Consider the following 19,747-nt stretch of genomic DNA (forward strand, 5'->3'; position numbering starts at 1 on the left):
ATAAGCCTATACAAAAATATACTCTAATTTCCTCCACTAATGTAGCAAGACATATATACACAGAGTATTCTTTAATGCTAATATTCTTGTATGCTTCAATACATTATCTAGCCATATCTGGAGTAAAATTCGTGCCACATTATATATTGAATATATGCATATCTTAATAAGCATGTGCTATAAGTTTAATTAAAGAGCATTTTTTTGTTTAAACTTTCTAGCTCCATAAAAAAGTAATTGCGAATGATCTAGAGATGTAAATGAATCAAGCCGTTCGTGAACTTTTCAAAGTTTGGCTCGATAAAATCTCGTTTGAGATCATTCGTTAAGTTTATCGAATCGAGATCGAGCTTGATTTTGAGCTCAACAATTTTATCGATTCTAACTCGAGTTTAAGAATATTCGGATCGTAGGCTCCTGAGTCTGTTCGCGATCTCGACTAGATTTTTGGATTTTGAGTGTACAATAATAACTTACATTATCTCACATCGAAATTTGATTGTAAAGATACAACCCCTTAAATAAATAGCTCGAAAACAAGTCCGTTTAACAAGCCGAGTTTAAGACAGACTCGTAAAATATGATAATTAACAAGCTATTAACGAGCAGGAATCGAACTATTAGCGACTTTAATCATTTTAAAATAAACCAAGCTCGAGCCTTATGATAAACGAGCCGAACCAGAGATTAATAATGTTCGTTTTGAATCGACTCGTTTACATCATAGGGTGATCTAGGCTTTCACATAAAATAAATAATTCCAACTAAAGTAATAATATACGAATAATTTAGGGTGATCCAAAGCTTTCACATTAAATAAATATTACTAACTAAAATAATAATATACTAATAATTATTCATAATTAGCTAAACAAAGCTCTCGGTTTAGAGGAAAAATGAAGGGGGGTGCATTTATGTTGTATACTTATACCTATTAATTAATTAATTAATTAATTAAAACAATACATCACATTTTTTTCTCGAATCTTACGTTTGTTAATACGAAGAAAATGGCAGTATAGTACGCTTCAGACCACCTTAGATTCTCACATTTGCACAGGATCAACAAAACTCTGCGGAGCTCATTTACAGTATTTATTTCTCTGATGCATTGAATTTAAAAAATAATTTATCCTTTACTTTGAATTTGTTTTTTTAGCTAATACAAATGAGAATTAACATATCTTGAAGTTTTTAAAGAAACTCCGCGAAATGGGTTTCCTCAATTCAAAATAGAGTGAGTCTCACGTGAGACCGTCTCACGGATCATAATCAGTGACACGGGTCAACCCTACCCATATTCACAATAAAAAGTAATACTCTTAGCATAAAAAGTGATACTTTTTCATGGTTGACCCAAATAAGAGATCCGTCTCACAAATAAGATCCGTGAGACCGTCTCACACAATTTTTGCCTTCAAAATAATCTATATATATTTTATTAGAGTGGGTCTTATGTGAGACCGTCTCACGGATATAAATCTGTGAGACGGGTCAACCCTACCCATATTCACAATAAAAAGTAATACTCTTAGCATAAAAAGTAATACTTTTTCATGTATGATCCAATTAGATACCCGTCTCATAAAATACGATCCGTAAGACCGTCTCACACAAGTTTTTGACATTTAAATAATCTATCTTCCACATCATATGGCACTTGTTTAGACCAAAAATTAAAAGAAAAATCACATTTCATTGTGTATATTTGTAGTTTTGGGATTATATATTGTTACAGTCGATCTTTTGTTATGTATATTTCAAGTTTTGCGTTATTATTTTAGCATTTTTTTTATTTTTATCTAAAAAGATGAAATTTAATGACATACGCAATCAAACTCGCAAAGAAACGGATATACAAAATAAAGATTATCATTTTTGAAAAAATAATATAAATAAAAAAACTGTTGGAACCCAAAATTTGTAACACTCACTAGATACGTCAATTATCAAAGAGGTCACTGCTAATAGGTCATAAATAAATTCAAAAGTAGATGCGAAAAATTTCGGCAAAATATCAATTTTAGTTCTGTATGTATTGCTTTGTGATATTTTTAGTTATGTATATTTCGATAAATCAAATTATAGTCCTGCAAATATGTTTTTTGTTCAATTGTAGTCATTTTCATTACAATCATGTAAATATATGGCTAATATCACTGTTAAAATTTAAAATTACTTTGTCAAATACATATATATCAAGAAATTTTTCAACCACGTACTTACAAAAATTTAACAATGATATTGGTCATTTAATTAAATGATTTTTAGAAAAAAAAATGACTAAATTTGATTAAAAAATCATAACAACGTGACTATAATTTATTTAACAAAACATACAAAACAAAAATGTCACGCACCAATATCTACGTGATTAAAATTGACATTTTATCACAAATTTAATCAATACTAAAATTAATCTCACAATCGACAGTAAAAATCTGAGTGAAACCCCAAAAAGAGTGCATTAATTTCATTAATCTTTTTCAAGAAAATCAATGGTTTTACTGTGACAGTTGAAATAATTACTTCTCACCTAAATACTGAGAACCACAAATTTTACATAAATTGGTATTGGTCCCAATGCCTTTTTGTCAGAACCTGGATGAAATTAAACTGATCCTCAACCAATGAATGATTTACTGCATAAAAAGTTATAAAATAAATTTTAAAAAATAATAAATAAAATTTCGTAAGGAAAAAATCCTACGGGAATAGATACATCGACGAACAGTCAAAGCACAGTGAACGTAATTTTGTTTTTGTTAAGATTTTTTTTGTTCCTTTTCCTCTTGAAATTTTAAAATTAACAGTGTTAGCTGTATAAATTTTTAAGGTATATATTTTTTAGTTTCACTGAATGAATATTAATTATATATTTATATTCCAAGGTTTATTTAAATATAGTCATTTAATTAATCTGACTAGTATTTCTTTGACTGTTTAAATATGGTTTAATTAAACATAATTTGAAGAATTCAGTTATGTGGTTCTGACTTTGGCCCTCATTTTTTTTCCCTGTGTGTTTCCAGACACTTCATTTTTCAAAGTTAGGTTGGCAATATTATATATGCTAGTAGAAGATGCATATGCATTGTATGTGTTATTATTATTTTTAATCTGGTCAAATAATATTAAACAATTAACACCACATTATTTTCAATTTAAAAAAAAAGTTTTGTTTAAATTTTTTTCTATGTAAAATATAGAGTGATTTGATGAGATTTTTAATAGGGTAAGAAGCGTAATTATTAAATTAAATATTTTGATGTCCTCTAAGATAAATCTCTAAAAGTCTCATACTTAATATATACTAGTATACCGATGCACGCTATATAATATTTTTTATAATTCATTTGATTTATACACTGCAATTTTGATAGAAAATAATTTTGATGAATTTGTCCATGATGGAGGGACAAAAATGAATATACATATTTTGATGTCTTTGGCGGTTTCTATCATGTCTTCAATTTTAATAAAATAGAATATATAATATAGATGTATGTATGCATACATCGTGTCTAACTTTTTTGATTTCAGAATTACATTAATTAGGAAAATTTGAAAATATTTATAAAGTAGACAATGATTATTTTTGTTCATTCAAGTTAATTATATTCAGAAAAGGAAAAAAATATATAGTAAAATTTCAAAATCTTTTCCCTCTTGAGTCTTGACACATGGCTAGGCGTCTGTTCATCTTACTGTTGATATTGAAAAATATACATACAGCGATCACGAACCTTCTAAAACATTGAAAAATTTATAGAAGAGGTCAAAAATTAAAATTAAAAGTAATTATATTTTGATATATATATATATATATATATATATATATATATATATATATAATACATATATATACACATATTTATAATACATATATATATATATACACACACATACATACATGTATAGTTTGATATGAAGACCATCGACTATGTTAATCTATGGGAGTATCGATGAGGTGACACTCATCTATTGAATGTGATAAAATATATCAAAATTATATACATCGTGGGCGAACAATATATATATATATATATATATATATATATATATATATTTGCCGTACAAAATTTCTATGTTTTTGTATGTCATTGATTATTATTGCGTGAGGATTTATTTTGTGGTGCCGCGTTATTGTGACGTAGTTATATATGATAGTTGAACAAAACTTGGCGATGGTCGGGACATAAATATTTTATCTTATTTTGCAGAAGCAGATAGAAAATAGACAAATGCATCAACTAACATATTTAATATCAAGTGTTTTTGGAAATAATAATTATTTTTTGAATGATGTAAATATATATGCATCAACTTAATTGCCAACGTAGGAACAACATTATTTATTGCTATCATTATTGTTTCTGTATTAATTAAATCGGTGATGTGCCCAGTTGGGCTCCAGCCAGTAATTCCATAAAAGAGTCTCAACTATATTTTCTTAATACCCCCAAGTGTGGAACGATTTTTGCATGCATATTAATTCATATATATATATATATATATATATGTGAAGATTTAATATAACATGTAAGGTAGGAAATAAATTACATGTGATATTAATTATCTTCGCATTTATTGCTCAAGAAAAAAATCTCCGCATTTATATATATTTAAACAAATTAGTATACATACGCATATATATATATATATATATATATATATATATATATATATATATATATATATATATATATATATATATATATATTCAAAAAAAAAAATAGTGAAGAAAAAAGGATAAGATCAGTAGCTATTATGTGTTGTTGTTTTTAGACATTTATGCTCACTTGTAATTTTTTAAGTACATTGGAAAAACCATTGTCGTGATTTTAAAAAAATAATCGAGGCAAAGAATTGGTCTGTCTAAGGTTACAAAATAATATAGCTAAATAATCGAAATTTATATTTCGACCAACTTTTTCCGTATTAAATGAGCCTTTGACGTTATATTTTATGTCGCATCACAAAATTAATAATACGCTAGTGACTCGATGCATGTGTTCCATGCTCGTTCAATCTATTATCTGTAATAATTTTACCTTTGTTTATTTAATTTTTATATAAAAATTGAAATACTATTATAGAATAAATGCAACACGCATGGTAAAATAATAATTATAAGTTGCGATGATCAAAATGAATAAGGAAAATACTGACAAATAATGAAAAATTTATACCACATACCACTACCATGCAATATTGTGTACAAAATGCAGTATCTTATCAAAAGAAATATTTTTGACTACGAAACATTTTTATGATTTTTGAAATTAATTTAGATAAGGGTCTATCAATTTTTAAATAGATATCATGTTGGTTTAAGTGTGTATGAGTCATGAGTGTGTATAATAATGAAATGAGTGAATTCTTGAGAAATTATCGTTCGTCAATTTGACGACATTGCGATATTTAATCTGGTTCACAAAAGAGTCGCCAGATCTTGATGTGTAATATTTTATCTGCAGCGGAGACGACCAATGGTAGGGAAATTGTAAGATTGATTTTTAAGGTATGTGAGACAGCACCATCAGATAGAAATGCACCTCCCCGGACTCACGAGCTTGACAACGCAACCCATTATCATTCAAGTAAGTGCACTTTGCTCTGTCACAAGTATAAGAAATTAAAGTTATGTCTTGACTTACGGCTATAACATTTGACCAAGTGGTAAGCGCTCTATTCTTAAAATTGGTATCAGAGGGAGATCGTGTATTCAATTCTCTCGAGAAACATATTTCTATACTTCTCGTGCGTGAAACTGATGACGTTGTGTCGCTGAATCTGATTGCTATGTGAGCCATAAAATAGCGACAACATATCTTAGCAGCTGCCTTAGACATGACTATTTGTAAAGAAATGGTAACACTGATGATCACTACTAAAGATATAAGACATCATCTATAGATAGACACACATATCCTCGAAGTTAAAGTCTAACAACCCAACCCATTAGTAACTGATAATTACACTTTGCACTGTCACTAATATAAAAAAATAGAATTACGCATTAGCTAATATGTATAACTTTTTACTCAATGGTAAGTTATTGATTCTCACACCCCACATGTACTATTATTAAATATATATTTTTAAATACTTAGTTGGAGGTAGTTGAAAATTTCAGTGATAAATAAATAAATAAATAAATATATATATATATATATATATATATATATATATATAAATATATGAGCAATTTTCGGTGGTTTTTATTTAGTAAGAGAACTTTTATTTTGTGGAATAAATGAAAGTTAACGTCCACTTGTATTTTAAAATGATTATAATATTGATAAAAAAAGTAATAAAAAGGATGATAATGGAGAATCACTTTAAAATGCCAAAACAGTTTTTATATGTCATCTTGCTTAATAATTGTAATATAAATATCATAAAATGTGAAATAGATTTTCTAACTCGGTTCAATTAATGAAAAATAATAGTTTTTGTAAATATGGATTGAGATTATATGTATCATGGATATATATCCGTGAGACTATTTTATATGAGACTTACTCAACAAATACACATGTGTGATCGTGTGATATGAGCCATACTCAATAAATATATATAAATAGAGTATGTCTCATGTGAGACCAAACCTTACGGATATTCACAATAAAAAATAATACTCTTAGTATAAAAAGTAATACTTTTTCATGGATTACCCAAATAAGAGACTCGTCTTACAAATACGACCTGTAAAACCGTCTCACACAAGTTTTTGTCATATAAATAATATTCGTATCCAAAAATTCACCAAAGATAAAATAAGATATGTGAAGAATATCAATATTTTCTATATTCCCTGGTGGGGAATAAATATGATATCGAAGTTAAAGTTCCAACGCTTTATTGTGCGCAAATGGGTAGAATCATTGTTTTGTGCATTGACTTACTGTTAATATGATATTTTTTTATATACAGGCCAAAATTAGGTGATTTGTTTTTTCTATTGCCAATACCTTAGGTTAACATTCTTCCATTTGTAAAATTAAGTGATTGTGTCCATTTTTTTAGTAAAAAATAATTGGTCAAATTAGGCATCAACATTAGACGGGCTGGGTCACTCGAAATCAGGATGACAATGAGATGAGTTCGAATCTGATCATTATTAACATAGTGGGTCTCATGTGAGAACGTCTCACGGATATTAATCTGTGAGACGGGTCAACCCTATCCATATTCACAATAAAAAGTAATACTCTTAGCATAAAAAATTATACTTTTTCATGGATGATCCAAATAAGAGATCCGTCTCACAAATTCGACCCGTAAGACCGTCTCACACAAGTTTTTACCTTATTAACAAGCCACATTTGAAACGGGTTAGACCCGATGAAGTGAGACCAAAAACGGGTTCGAATAGATCACGTCTTTAAGTCCATTAGCCTCGAACCACCCACCATTATATTTAAGATTGAAATAATTTTATTCAATATCATGTTTACTATGAAAATATATAATTAAATTTTTATTATTATTAATTGGATTGAATAAAAATTGATAATTTTAACATGTGATAATATATTTTTGTTCTTAGATATTATTAATATAAAATTGGATGATAATTTTCATGATTTTTTATTTTTTTATTTTGTATTGAATAAAATATAAAAATAATATAATTTTGACGGGTCTAAAATATCCAATTCGGATTAGACTCGTCACTTACAGGAGTAGGCCGGGGCGGACATGTCTAAGAATTCAAGCAATAAATTCTTCAAAATAAAGAGAGAAAGAAACAAACTCAAGCAAGAACAAGAAGGTAATTAGAACAGTTACTAAATTTTTTTAAAAAAAATTTGGCAAAAAAAGTTTATCTTTTTCGCGACATCGGCAGTGCCGTAACGGGGGGTTGACGGACCTGCCTAGTTCTCCCATGAAAACAGTTGCATACATTTGGAAGATGATGTAAGATAAGACTTTATTTTTAAAGATTTTTTACAACACGCCAACACACATGCAATGCAGAATAAGATCAATAAGCTTGCTACATATAAGGTTGGATCGTAATAAATGGAAATTTCAAATCCTCCTATTCCTTCTTTTTGAATCTTGAAACTATATTTTTTAAGATTTTTTTACAAAATTTTGGGAGGCCAACGTTCAACATCAATCTCTGTAACGTAAGAATTTCGCAATATCTTCGAGCCCAGCTTCTCTGTAGCATTCGGCTATTTTCTCCAGAGACTCGTCCCAAGTCCCTTCAACAGAAGCTAGATCCAGCAAAAAGGCAGCCTCATCCAATGCAATCTGCAGGCAGACAAGCAGGTTTGTTATGCATAAGAAAGAGATATGCTCATCGACTAAATGATTCAACCATCAATCATAACCAAACCTGGGAGGCTTCTTTTCCCTTTTTCAAATCTTCTTGCCTCCCCTCGGCTGTAACCTTCTCTTTAATGTACTCGATTTGCTCATCCTCCCATTGAGCTAAATTAGCAACTTCCTAAAACCAGAATTAAATCAAATTGTTGGGAATTGTAGGACTCAGTACCTACTGTTGTAACATAAGCTGTAAGAGGTGGTAATCATGCAATTAATATCTTCTACACCTTGAAGTAACTCTAGCTCTAAGTTTCGATCATTGTAAATCATATGCAATTGCACAGCAAAAGTCCAGAAATTTCTGCTCCATGGCAATGGAATAATTAGAAGAATCTTTAGACAGATCAAGGAAAGACACCTGATACTCGCATCCCAATGTCCACCATGGTGATTTCAGGGCCACCCTTGCAGAATCTTTTGCTTCCGAATTTCGTCCAACTCTATAGCAAAAGTCACGCGCATGAAACACAATTGAAAGGCAAATATGATATAAGCACAAGGGAAGACATTACAAACTTCCGTAAAATTTCGGCATTGTAGACAAAGGGACGACCAAATCCTGGAAAATGCTCCTTTTTAGTATAGAATTCTGCTGTCACCAATGCTGAAACCTTGCACCAGCATGTGTATATCACAAAACGGTAGCAAAAGCCATTATGTTCACAAACAAAAACGTATTCTCTTACGGTGTCTCCTTTGTCTAAATGGTGCTTCATTTTGCGCTCTAGTATGTCTGGGAACAAACCAACATTCTTTAAAAGATAGGTATCCATATTTGCAATCTGTGATGCAGCAAAATCACCCTTCTCATAAATTTTAATTCCAGCATCAGCGGAAGCATAAAAGAGCGCCTCCTTTCTTACTGCAGAACTCTTGGCGTCTTCTTCCACTAGGATTCTATGAATATACTGATCGACCTGTTTTTATTATTGAAAAGGACAAATAGAGAGTGTTCTTGTAAATATAATTACCTACATATAGGACATAGTTAATTGAAGCTTGAGACGCAGTAACGTTTGTAAGTGTTTAGTTGAACCATGGCACCTATTGTATATTATACTAGATGCTAAATATTTGTATAAAATTTTCACATATAACGATAAATCCAGTATATACTTTAGTACTTTACTAAGCACCAAATCAACTATCCATAAATTCAAAATGTGCTTAAATGGTAACTTGGGTCTTTACAGAGCATCAAGGTTGGATTTTTATTGTTAAGGAACACAGTGCATCGAAGAGTTGCGTCTTAGCTTGTGTTGAGGAGAAAGGACCGAGCCTCGCCGAGTCTTGAGTCTAGGCACATACTGTGTGAGATTTTAACTACTATAAAATACGAACTAACTATACAAATCTTCACCCCTATTCAGTAATAAATAAAAGATGCAGCTTACTTACAGTCTTAGACAAAAGCCATACTCCATATCTCAGAACCTCTACGACTGGCATCTCCATCCTGTTTATATTGGAGGGGTCAATCAAAATACATAAAAGTCCCAATGAACTCTTTTTATGGCATATTAGATTTACCCAATTGGAGCAGTTGGCCATCGCAGCAACGCTGTCACAGAACCTAGTATCAACAAAACCAAGGTGTAGATGATAAAAATAATTCTAACTTAGCAATTATTCAACCCAGTCCAAACTGCAACTACCTGAGTTACTTCTCGATAGAGGGATAGCAAGAGGAAGCATTCCTTGCTTTGCTCCAGGAGAAATAATTTGTTCACCTGTAATATGAACAAAAGCACAATTTCTATGGTTACTGAACTGAAACAATATATTCAGATGCAATAAACAGACTTAGCGAAATGGATAGTCGATAGGTAACTTTAGTTCGCTACTTTGTCCTTGCCAAAGCAATACACGAGATGCAAAAACATTTCTTTCTATTGCGTTTGAAAGCTATGATATCCTCAAATTCCAATTTATGTAAACCAAAGAAATCTTAATAAGAAATTCGTCTTGGGTTCCAGATTCTCAGTTACTATCAACTAAAAGGACGGCACTTTCAACTTTGAACTTTGACTCCGGAACAGAAAAATAGGACAACCAATTTAGGACTGATCCATAGTAATCTGAAACCCAAATCAAAAAAGTTAGAATCGAGCGCTTATCTGGAAATGCAATCTACCACAATTATCACCTCTTTTTTTATCACGTAACAAAAAGTTCCATCATACGCACTCCAAACTGCATCAAATTTATTTCTTGAAAATATCATGTAAAACGGCAAATATTCAAGAAAACAACGTACCTCTGACCTGAAGCAACCTGAGAAGATGATTCAAATTCTCAGGTGGTTGCGCAACAGCTACGTCTCTTATAAATGAAACATGGTCTGCCATTCCATAGCGAAACTCTTTAACCGTTTGTGCGTGTATTTAAGCGTGAAGCCCAAAAATGAAAATGCATCGTACCAGGAAAAGAAGTGGAGTAGCAGCGTAAAATGGGACGTCGGTGTCTGAAAATCACAGTGGGGAACGCGGTGGCGCGTGGAAGTCCGAACACCACACCGCCGCACACCTTCATATCCGTTTGGGAGTCTGGTTTCGTGGACACTGCTTTCTCAACTGTCTGCCAATTGGGAAAGGTTGGAGCTTAATGGACTTGGGCCTATATGCAAATAACGAAAGGAGACTGGCCTCGCCGGCCCATTATTAAGAATCATGACAACATAGGATAGATACCTGAATTCCAATCGCGAAAAGAGACGGGCTCGCCGGCCCATTATTAAGAATCATGACAACATAGGATAGATATATAAAGCGGAATATGGATATACCGTGAATTTTTAGAGAGAATTAGAAAAATGGACTTGATAAACAATTTTTTTTTAAAAAAAATTGACCTATACATTATAGAAGATCATTTATTTAAAAACAGTCGACTAAATTTAGATAACAAAATACATCTGAATTTCATGCAACTATGTTATTACAATAAAGCAATATATTTTTTCTATATATACTTTTATCGAAAAATTTTATCGTGTGTTTTCTTGTAAAAATAAAATTAATGAATTTTCCGATATTACGACCATTTGTTTCAGGTTAAAGAAATATTGCAAAAAATAAATGAATGAAGAAATAGGCGGTGTTCATTAAAAATGTGACCCTGTGGAATTCACAGCATACAAATAGCTCTCCAGTTGTCGAGCCAAAAACAGTACTGGTGACTGCAACAAACCAAAGGTATATTTCCAGTATGTTTCTTAAATAGAAAAAGAAGTGCAGCCAAAGAAGTGGGAATTACACAGCAAGAGAACCATGTTAAAAATTATCAAAATAAACTGATGAAGCCGGAGAGGTTTGATCATCCAGGAACCGCTTCCAGGATCTTGCGAGGGGGCAGGAGGCGATAATATTTGAGCCGGTGGTGGAGGCGAAAGCAAGGGGACATCACATGTACCAAACGTCGCATTCGCCTGCCAAAATTGGTACACAAGTTTTTTAGACTAAGTTAGCGTCCAACACCTTTGTTGGAAAAACACATGCAAGATGTGTGTGTTTCAACATGTAAATGATGGGAAATGTCACATTTTGTTCGAATATTTTGCTAACTAGCATACCCTGCAATAGGCTATGCTGTCACAACCACAAGCTAAATGTCCGTTTGCTTCGTCGACAGCTTCAGCAGCGCCTCCCCCGTCACTTCTCTGCGACATATGAAGCATGAAAGAGCCAAAGACAGGATCTGATCGATCAAGTTTTTCGGGTCCAAAAAGTTTTAAAATCAAAAAAATAAATCTAGTTGTCTGTACCTGGTAAAAATCAACCGCGATGAAGTTTGGCCACCGTTTAACGTCTGCATCATAACAAATCTTCATCATGGTGGTTAGATCCTCAGAATTGTCCTCACAAGCCTCTGATGCATTAGGATTTGTTGGGAAGTAATTCATCAGGACCAGAGATTTCGAAGGCGTGTTCATGGGGGATGATTCCGAACGACTGGAACAAGAACCATTCATCCCACTGTCGCCATCTGCTCTTCGACAAACATTACGAATTAACCGCTCCTTAAAAACACATTGCAAGTAAATGAAATACTACGAAAAAACAACATAGGAAACAAGTTATCAATTCCTATCATATTTCAAGATTTTGGCTTCATGTAAATTGTAGGATAGAAGCCATCATCCATTTGTCTCTGTAACTACAGACATGGTATATTACACTGAACGTCGCACTTAAACTGTAAGAGTTTTTAAACATTGAGTCAGGGTATTGCCAATAGGTATGATACTTCTTAAAGTACCAGAAACTCGATCTTAAACAAAAATTAGATTCATGATCGAGTTAAAGGACTATCAACTCACACTGATTTTCCACGACGTAGTTCCATTCATATGCTATACTTTCGGAAGCCTCCTTTGACGATTTTGAGGTAAAGACCAGCAATCGATAATTCTTCTGAACCATATCATCCACCGTCGGCCAATCTCCACCGTTTTTAGGCATTTCAGATAAAGGGAACCGGTACTGACTCAGGCCAGATGCATTAAACACTTTTGTCAAGCCTTGTGGAGATGTCACATAGTCCTCAATGAAGATGGTGATGATTTCGGTCGGATTCTTTTCCAGAAAATCTTGAATTTCATTCAACACGTTAATCGCAGGTTGCTGGTTGTAACATAACAAAAGACGTGTGCCCGATATGAATAACTAACGAGGTCCGAAGCAAATCAACAATGCTCGAATTCGAAGGTATATACAGACGAACTTACAAACGCGGTGACATTTAAACAATTTCCGCCGAAGGAGTGACACAACCAAATGTCATTGTTGAAGTCATACATATCAAGCATAAGGCCTCGAACACCGTTCTGCAAAAGTTCCAAAATTTTTAAATATTCAGATAACAATGAAATCAAAATACTGTCACATACTTGGAGCTGATTGGTGACGGAATCTTCCTGATTGGTGGGAGCAAAAAGAGAGGAGCCCGTGCCCGATGTCGACCCGGTCCGAGCGTATGAATTGTGGGTCGTCAGCCATGAATACTTGTTAAACGGCAACCCTTTAACCTGATCCAAAAACCCAGATATGAAATCCAAACACATATCCAATCAAGACCGGAAACACGATATGGGGTACCTTGGTGGTGGGACTCGTCGGCTGAACACGAGTGCATCGGGGCCGGGTGTTGCCATTGGCGGGGCAAGAGCCGCAGATCAAACCTGCGTCGCAAGTATTCCTCGAGGTGGTACACGTTTCGCCAATCTGTCTCGCAATTCAAGAAACATCAGATTTCTTGATAAATGTGTAAGAAAATGAAAAGGTCAATAAAATTTTACAAGCTGAATTAACCTTGAGGCAAAAAGAATATCCAAATAGGAAAACTAAGATCAAGAACAGCTTTATATGCAGAGAACCCAGAACCTGCGATTGTCACGAAAAGCTAATAAAAAGGTAATCCACTTCGCAAACAAGGGAAGGAATACGATATCGGGTACCCGCATTTGACTCTCTTCCGCTGTCTATGTACAGACAGATGCCCTTAATATCTTGTAAGAGAAATGTGTCTTCGTCTATGGAGATTTACGCTTAGATTTCTTTAATTTCCTTCGATTTCTGGTTGTGTAATAAATGGAGGAAATTTATACGGTTCAAACATGGATTCTTTTTTCCGGGACAGACAGGTAGCAGAATCCTTCGTAGGACAGATATCTTATTTCCTCTTTTTCTAATATTTCGTCTCAACCACTACCTTACTTTCTTTCAAGTGCCAAACTGAACGTCAAATCATTTTCTATTTTTAGTTTGTCCAGGTGGAACAGTTAGTCATATAGGGTACCCAATACGAGATTTTGTTTAAAATACGATGAGCATGTCTCTTGTGAGATGGTAATCAACTTTACCGATCCACAATAAAAATTAATATTTTTAATATGAAAAGTAATATTTTTTTATTGATGACTCAAATAAGATATATGTCTCACAAAATACGACCCGTGAGACCGTTTCACACAAGTTTTTGCCAAATTTGATATATTGTTCTTTCATGAATTATAAATTATTTATAAAATAATGTATTTATCAACACCATATGTCAAATTGAATTTTAAAACATTAAATCATTTTCGCGCATATGAAATTAAATTTTATAAGATATAGATAATCAAATCGAAACCATAATCGAAATAGTCAAGTTCAATTTTTTTTACTAGTTCAACGTTGAAAATTATCCGATATAAAATCGAACTTGTCAATATTTTTGGCATGAAAGATCGATTTATTTAAATAATCAAAGTAATTTATTCCACTCAATTAATTATTTAGATGGAACAAAGCTTTGGTCTGTTCCTTACCAAAATGTGAATTCAGCAATTTTATCTTCCTTATTTTGGTCAAATATGTTTAATGTGATTTCTTTTTTACTTTTCCTTTTCAAACTTGTACACACAGAGAGAGACATATATATATATATATATATATATATATATATATATATATATATATATATATATATATATATATATATATATATATATATATATATATGTGAATCTATTACAAATAAAATTTATAATTTTCACACATATTGAAGTGATGTTCAAATTATAAATTATTTGATAAAAATTGTTTTTATGTCTTAAAAAATAATTAGCACTCAAAATACCTTCTTGAATCTGTACGTGGAGTGGATATTGTGTTTTGGGATGGACTGTTACAACTTGTTAATTATATATTGTGAAGTACTTTTTTGCCATTACATATAAAATCTAACACACAGTTGATATATAGAAAGGGTGCGAGTGTCAAATACGAGGGAAAACAACATAGGTCAATTACAACGGATCGAGGTCGATGCAAAAATCTCTTTTGAAATTCCATGCGCATGAATTTTGAATACTTGTTTGAATTAGTCACCTTAATAGAATACTATTTTTCCTTGCAAGTTTCTCAAATGGTTCTGTGAACATGTTTTTTTGAGGAGAAACTATAATTTTCATTACATGTTAAATTGGTCAAGATGTACAACCTTTGGTTCAGGAAAAAGAGGAATTAATTACATCATGTAAATCTATACTGCTCCTCAACAAATTAAAGGCATCGACGTGCCAAAAAAATATGAGCTAACTTGGTTTGTTTTCCTAGAGCAGTGGTTGATAGAAGAAGCTCCTGGCATTTGAGATCAAACATGTCTGATGTTATCAGCAAAAGGTTCCTCCATTGAGAAAGGAAGCTATCCAATTCACAGCAGGAAAACTCAAAGCTCGGAGGACCCCTTCCATTACCTCAATCATCTCCGCTTAATGCATTAATTCGTCGAGCAAAGGCAACCAGAACATGGCCATGGTGATCCTGACTTACCACACTCATACAGAAGAAATTAAATCCCAAGATTCCATACCTGCGGCATCCACGTTAATCTGGAAACACCCATGAGGTGGAAGTTTCCACTTTTCATCAGCATACTTATGGGGAGCTGCAAAAGTCTTTGTAGTAGACTAGTAGTACTAGAGAGTTAGAAAGATTGCCAAAAACCACTTGCACGTTCGACTATAACATTTTCCGGAATGCATTTTCCTTCAAATACCGCCTTGTTCCTAGTCATCCAAGTGCTACAGCATTCCGAAATTAAAGTTCAGAGAGAATGGAGTCATGAATTAAGCTAGAAGAGAAGTCAAAATGGACTATCATGTTTACAAAATTATGAAAAGTGGAGGACACATTATATTTGAAGTAGCATTAAGGGAAATATATACCTGGTATATGAGGAAATTATGACTTATAATATTGCTAGTTGAAATATAAATAATTTAAAAGATTAATTTTATATAATACAAATAATTTTTCTACTTTCAAGTCATATGTATATGTATGTATATTTATTCTTTATATTATTGACACTAATAAGAATAATATATAATTATTAGTTTTTTTTCCAAAAAATGTTGAGTTCTATAAGTATTTTTTGAACCGGACCCGACCGATCCAGATATATGCTAAAATCCGTAAAAGCTATCGAATAGTTTAAAACCGTAGGAAACCGTTAAAGCCAGTCGATTAGGTCTCTGTTTTTATTTTTTAAAAAAAATTTGATTACAAGTTACGTGTAATTCGAATTTTGGAATTAGATTTGAAATGTGATGGTTATTTAGATATTTGTTGTGTTTTTCAGCTTAAAAAATTAGTAAGAACTATAAATTAATAAATAATAAACATATTCCTATTTTATTTACTATATAAACTAAATATAATATTAATTTTTATTATTCCGATCTTGAACAGTTTTAAAAGGATTGATACCGATTATAAAAATAATAATAAAAAATAAAGAATTCTACGTCTATACTTGATTCGAGCCGGAGATTATGTATTGGACCAGTTAATTTTAAACCTCAGAAATATACATATAGCAACCCTTAATCCACCGCTGAAACTCAATGGTTCAAATGATTTCGCTGAGCAAAATTCAAGCGATCTATTTTATAACAGACACAAACTTGTATGAGACGGTCTCACAGATCATATTTTGTGAGACAGATCTTTTATTTGAGTCATCAATGAAAAATTATTACTTTTATTGTGAATACCGATAAAGATGACTCATTTCACAGATAAAAATTCGTGAGACCGTCGCACGAAATACTTACTCTTTATAATATTCTTATATTAGGCATTTTTTGCAATATCTAACAATAGTAATAAATAAATACAACGGATCATATTATATTTTAGCTTGGTTCACTGTGTTTGGTCTTTTTATAATGCTTTTTATCAAGACAAGACAATGGTAGTAACAACTTGGAGAGTGGACATGAAATGCGCACAAAAGTTAAGGTAACTAATTAATTATTTGACCATATTAAAATTCAACAGGCCAATTGGGGTACGTACCCCAATTACCACTTGCAAGTTGAAACAGATAAGTAGGCGGTGGGCAATTGGCCAAACCACCCAATTCTGTTGCCCAACACTTTTCCCATTTCCAATGCAACTCTCATTTTTCCAAAACAATTTAATAATAAAAAAAATAAAGTGATAATAATAATAAAACGAATGTATTCATATTTCACTAAAATCATTTACAGTCATTATATTTGTATATATCCCTATTTTTTTTATATACACCAAAAAAAAATATCTTCTATTTTTTTTTTATCAAAATTGCTCACCTAATGGTGACCCATTCATTTGAAACAGACCAATCAGGGCTTTGGTTCAACACTAAATCTTGCAGCCGCTCCGCCGGCGAATTGGTCAGGGATGTAGTTGTTGACTCCGACTCTACGGAGGACCAGATACGAGATTCCGAGGAATATTCCGGTGAGGGTATAGATGTAATTGAATTCGAGGTCGATTCCCAATCAGGGTAATCTAATGGGCATCTCGGAGAAGTTGAAGTAGATTTTTGATCCTTGAGATCTCTGAATTCTTGATCTTCACTCACAAAAGGATGATCTAAAAGCATCTCGGCCGTCCATCTTTTGTTTGGATTCTTGATAAAGCACTTGCCGAGAAAATCTTTTCCTTCCTCCGATAAATTCTCCGGCACCACCGGCACCTCGTCACCGACGCCGATGGTCAGCAACAGCCCCGCCAAATTAGAGCACCGCCATGCCGGAGAACCGGTGACCATCTCCGCCACCGCACAACCAATCGCCCATATATCCGCTGGAGTCCCCTGCTCTCCGCCGGAGACCACCTCAGGTGACATATACAGAGGCGTACCCCTCATTTCACACCTAGGAACGCCGTGTTTTATCCCGTCAGCTCGCTTTGCCAATCCGAAATCGGCAATCTTCACGCCGCCATTGGGGCCTAACAGGATATTTTGAAGCTTAATATCACAGTGGACATAACCAAGCTTGTGGATATAGTGAAGCCCTTTAAGCAAAGCCTTCGTGTATCGCCGGACCTCAAATTCCGGCAGCCCCCGATCACAACCACCCCTGATTCTATCAGCCAAAGCTCCCCCGGAGGCGTACTCCAACAACACATTATACAACTTCTCCCCATTCTCGTACGAAAAGCTCTCACCAAAGCAACGAATCACCTCCGGGCAATCCTTAAGCTCGTCCAATATCAATTTCTCATTCATCAGAGAAGAAGACTGCGAAATAGCACAGCTCTTCACCGCCATTAAAGGCAAAACCGAAGAACTCTGGCTCCTGGGTACCGCTAAATTCACCATACCAAAGCTCCCACGACCCAAGATTTCACCTCGAATCCAATCCATGTTACAAAATCTATCAAAAGGGTATTTGAGATAAAGCTTGATTCAAGAATTTCTTAAACTTCAGAACAGAGAACTAAAGGAGCAAACAGAGAATGCAACAAAGTGTGTAAACTTGTTGGATTCTATTTATAGGGGGGGCGGATTTGAGAAGATTCGCTGCACCACAAGTGACGCAATTGCGCAACTGTGTGTGAAAGGTTAATGAAAAAAGCACGTGGTAGTGAAGGATATTTCGTGGGGACCTGAAATAGCGTAGCCGTGTTTGGGAAAACGTGGTTGATATTGTTGTAGAATCATTAATTAAAATATTTTTTTTCTATTGTTTATTTAATAAAAACATACAGAGATATTTTTCCCATTTTAAAAAAATGGGCACACCTTATTGATTGTGACTCGTTTGGCATGACTTTTGAGACTCCAAATGATCAAAATTTGTGAATGTGGTTTCATGCCTTTTGATTAAAGTAATGGTTACCTTGATTCGGTCATTGTGTAGCTACATTGGCTTGTCCCCCCTCCAAACACCAACGAAGTATTTGATCCAAAAAAAGTGATTATTTAATGTTGTATTTGGATGGATTAATTTTGTAATGACTATGGACTATCCTAATCTTGAGTCTCATGTCCTCGATTACTTTCTCATATGTCATTACTCGTAACATTATCAAGTGGTTTTCTTTTAACATTCTTCAATACTCGAACTCCTTAAGTTCTCTCGTTCGAAGATTCGGTATTATGTACATGTTTAAGATGAAAATATATAATGAGTGTTCTCATGTGAGACTGTCTCACGGATCTTAATCTATGAGACGAGTCAATCCTACACATATTCACAATAAAAAGTAATACTCTTACCATAAAAAATAATACTTTTTCATGGATGACCTAAATAAGAGACCTGTCTCACAAATACGACCCGTGAGACCGTCTCACACAAGTTTTTGTCATATAGAGTGTGTCTCATGTGAGACCGTCTCACGGATCATAATCTGTAAGACGGGTCAACACTACTCATATTCACAATAAAAAGTAATACTCTTAGCATAAAAAGTAATACTTTTTCATGGGTGACCCAAATAAGATATATGTCTCACAAATACGACTCGTGAGACCGTCTCACACAAGTTTTTGTCTTGTTAATATAAAGGTGAAAAATAATTTGACGATTTATTAATTTTTAAAAAATTTATTATTGAGTAATAACTACAATCGAAAC

General features: G+C 33.1%; 3 protein-coding genes across 3 annotated transcripts; all 3 read right to left on the reverse strand.

The window, feature by feature from the left end:
* Positions 1-8,006: 8,006 nt before the first annotated feature.
* Positions 8,007-10,957, reverse strand: LOC140806166 (protein IN CHLOROPLAST ATPASE BIOGENESIS, chloroplastic-like). Its single transcript, XM_073162666.1, has 10 exons — positions 10,764-10,957; positions 10,601-10,684; positions 9,999-10,073; positions 9,874-9,916; positions 9,742-9,799; positions 9,030-9,260; positions 8,860-8,954; positions 8,702-8,783; positions 8,354-8,464; positions 8,007-8,268 (listed from the first exon to the last, which is right to left on the reverse strand). The coding sequence occupies exons 1-10, from the start codon at positions 10,873-10,875 to the stop codon at positions 8,128-8,130; spliced, it is 1,032 nt and encodes a 343-aa protein (XP_073018767.1). The 5' UTR covers positions 10,876-10,957; the 3' UTR covers positions 8,007-8,127.
* LOC140806164 (PI-PLC X domain-containing protein At5g67130-like) lies at positions 8,254-14,006 on the reverse strand. The gene is made up of 11 exons (XM_073162664.1): positions 13,799-14,006; positions 13,653-13,724; positions 13,440-13,565; positions 13,232-13,369; positions 13,070-13,168; positions 12,662-12,965; positions 12,107-12,327; positions 11,915-12,001; positions 11,599-11,770; positions 8,702-8,783; positions 8,254-8,268 (listed from the first exon to the last, which is right to left on the reverse strand). Coding segments are annotated over exons 1-10 (1,227 nt in total). The 5' UTR covers positions 13,805-14,006; the 3' UTR covers positions 8,254-8,268; positions 8,702-8,781.
* A 3,337-nt stretch (positions 14,007-17,343) lies between these two features.
* On the reverse strand, positions 17,344-18,648 carry LOC140806165 (mitogen-activated protein kinase kinase kinase 20). Its single transcript, XM_073162665.1, has one exon. It carries the CDS (start codon positions 18,529-18,531, stop codon positions 17,464-17,466), a length of 1,068 nt encoding a protein of 355 aa, XP_073018766.1. The 5' UTR covers positions 18,532-18,648; the 3' UTR covers positions 17,344-17,463.
* Positions 18,649-19,747: the final 1,099 nt, after the last annotated feature.

This window comes from Primulina eburnea, chromosome 11 (genome assembly GCF_022965805.1).
Source record: "Primulina eburnea isolate SZY01 chromosome 11, ASM2296580v1, whole genome shotgun sequence".
In the NCBI taxonomy this organism is placed as follows: domain Eukaryota; kingdom Viridiplantae; phylum Streptophyta; class Magnoliopsida; order Lamiales; family Gesneriaceae; genus Primulina; species Primulina eburnea.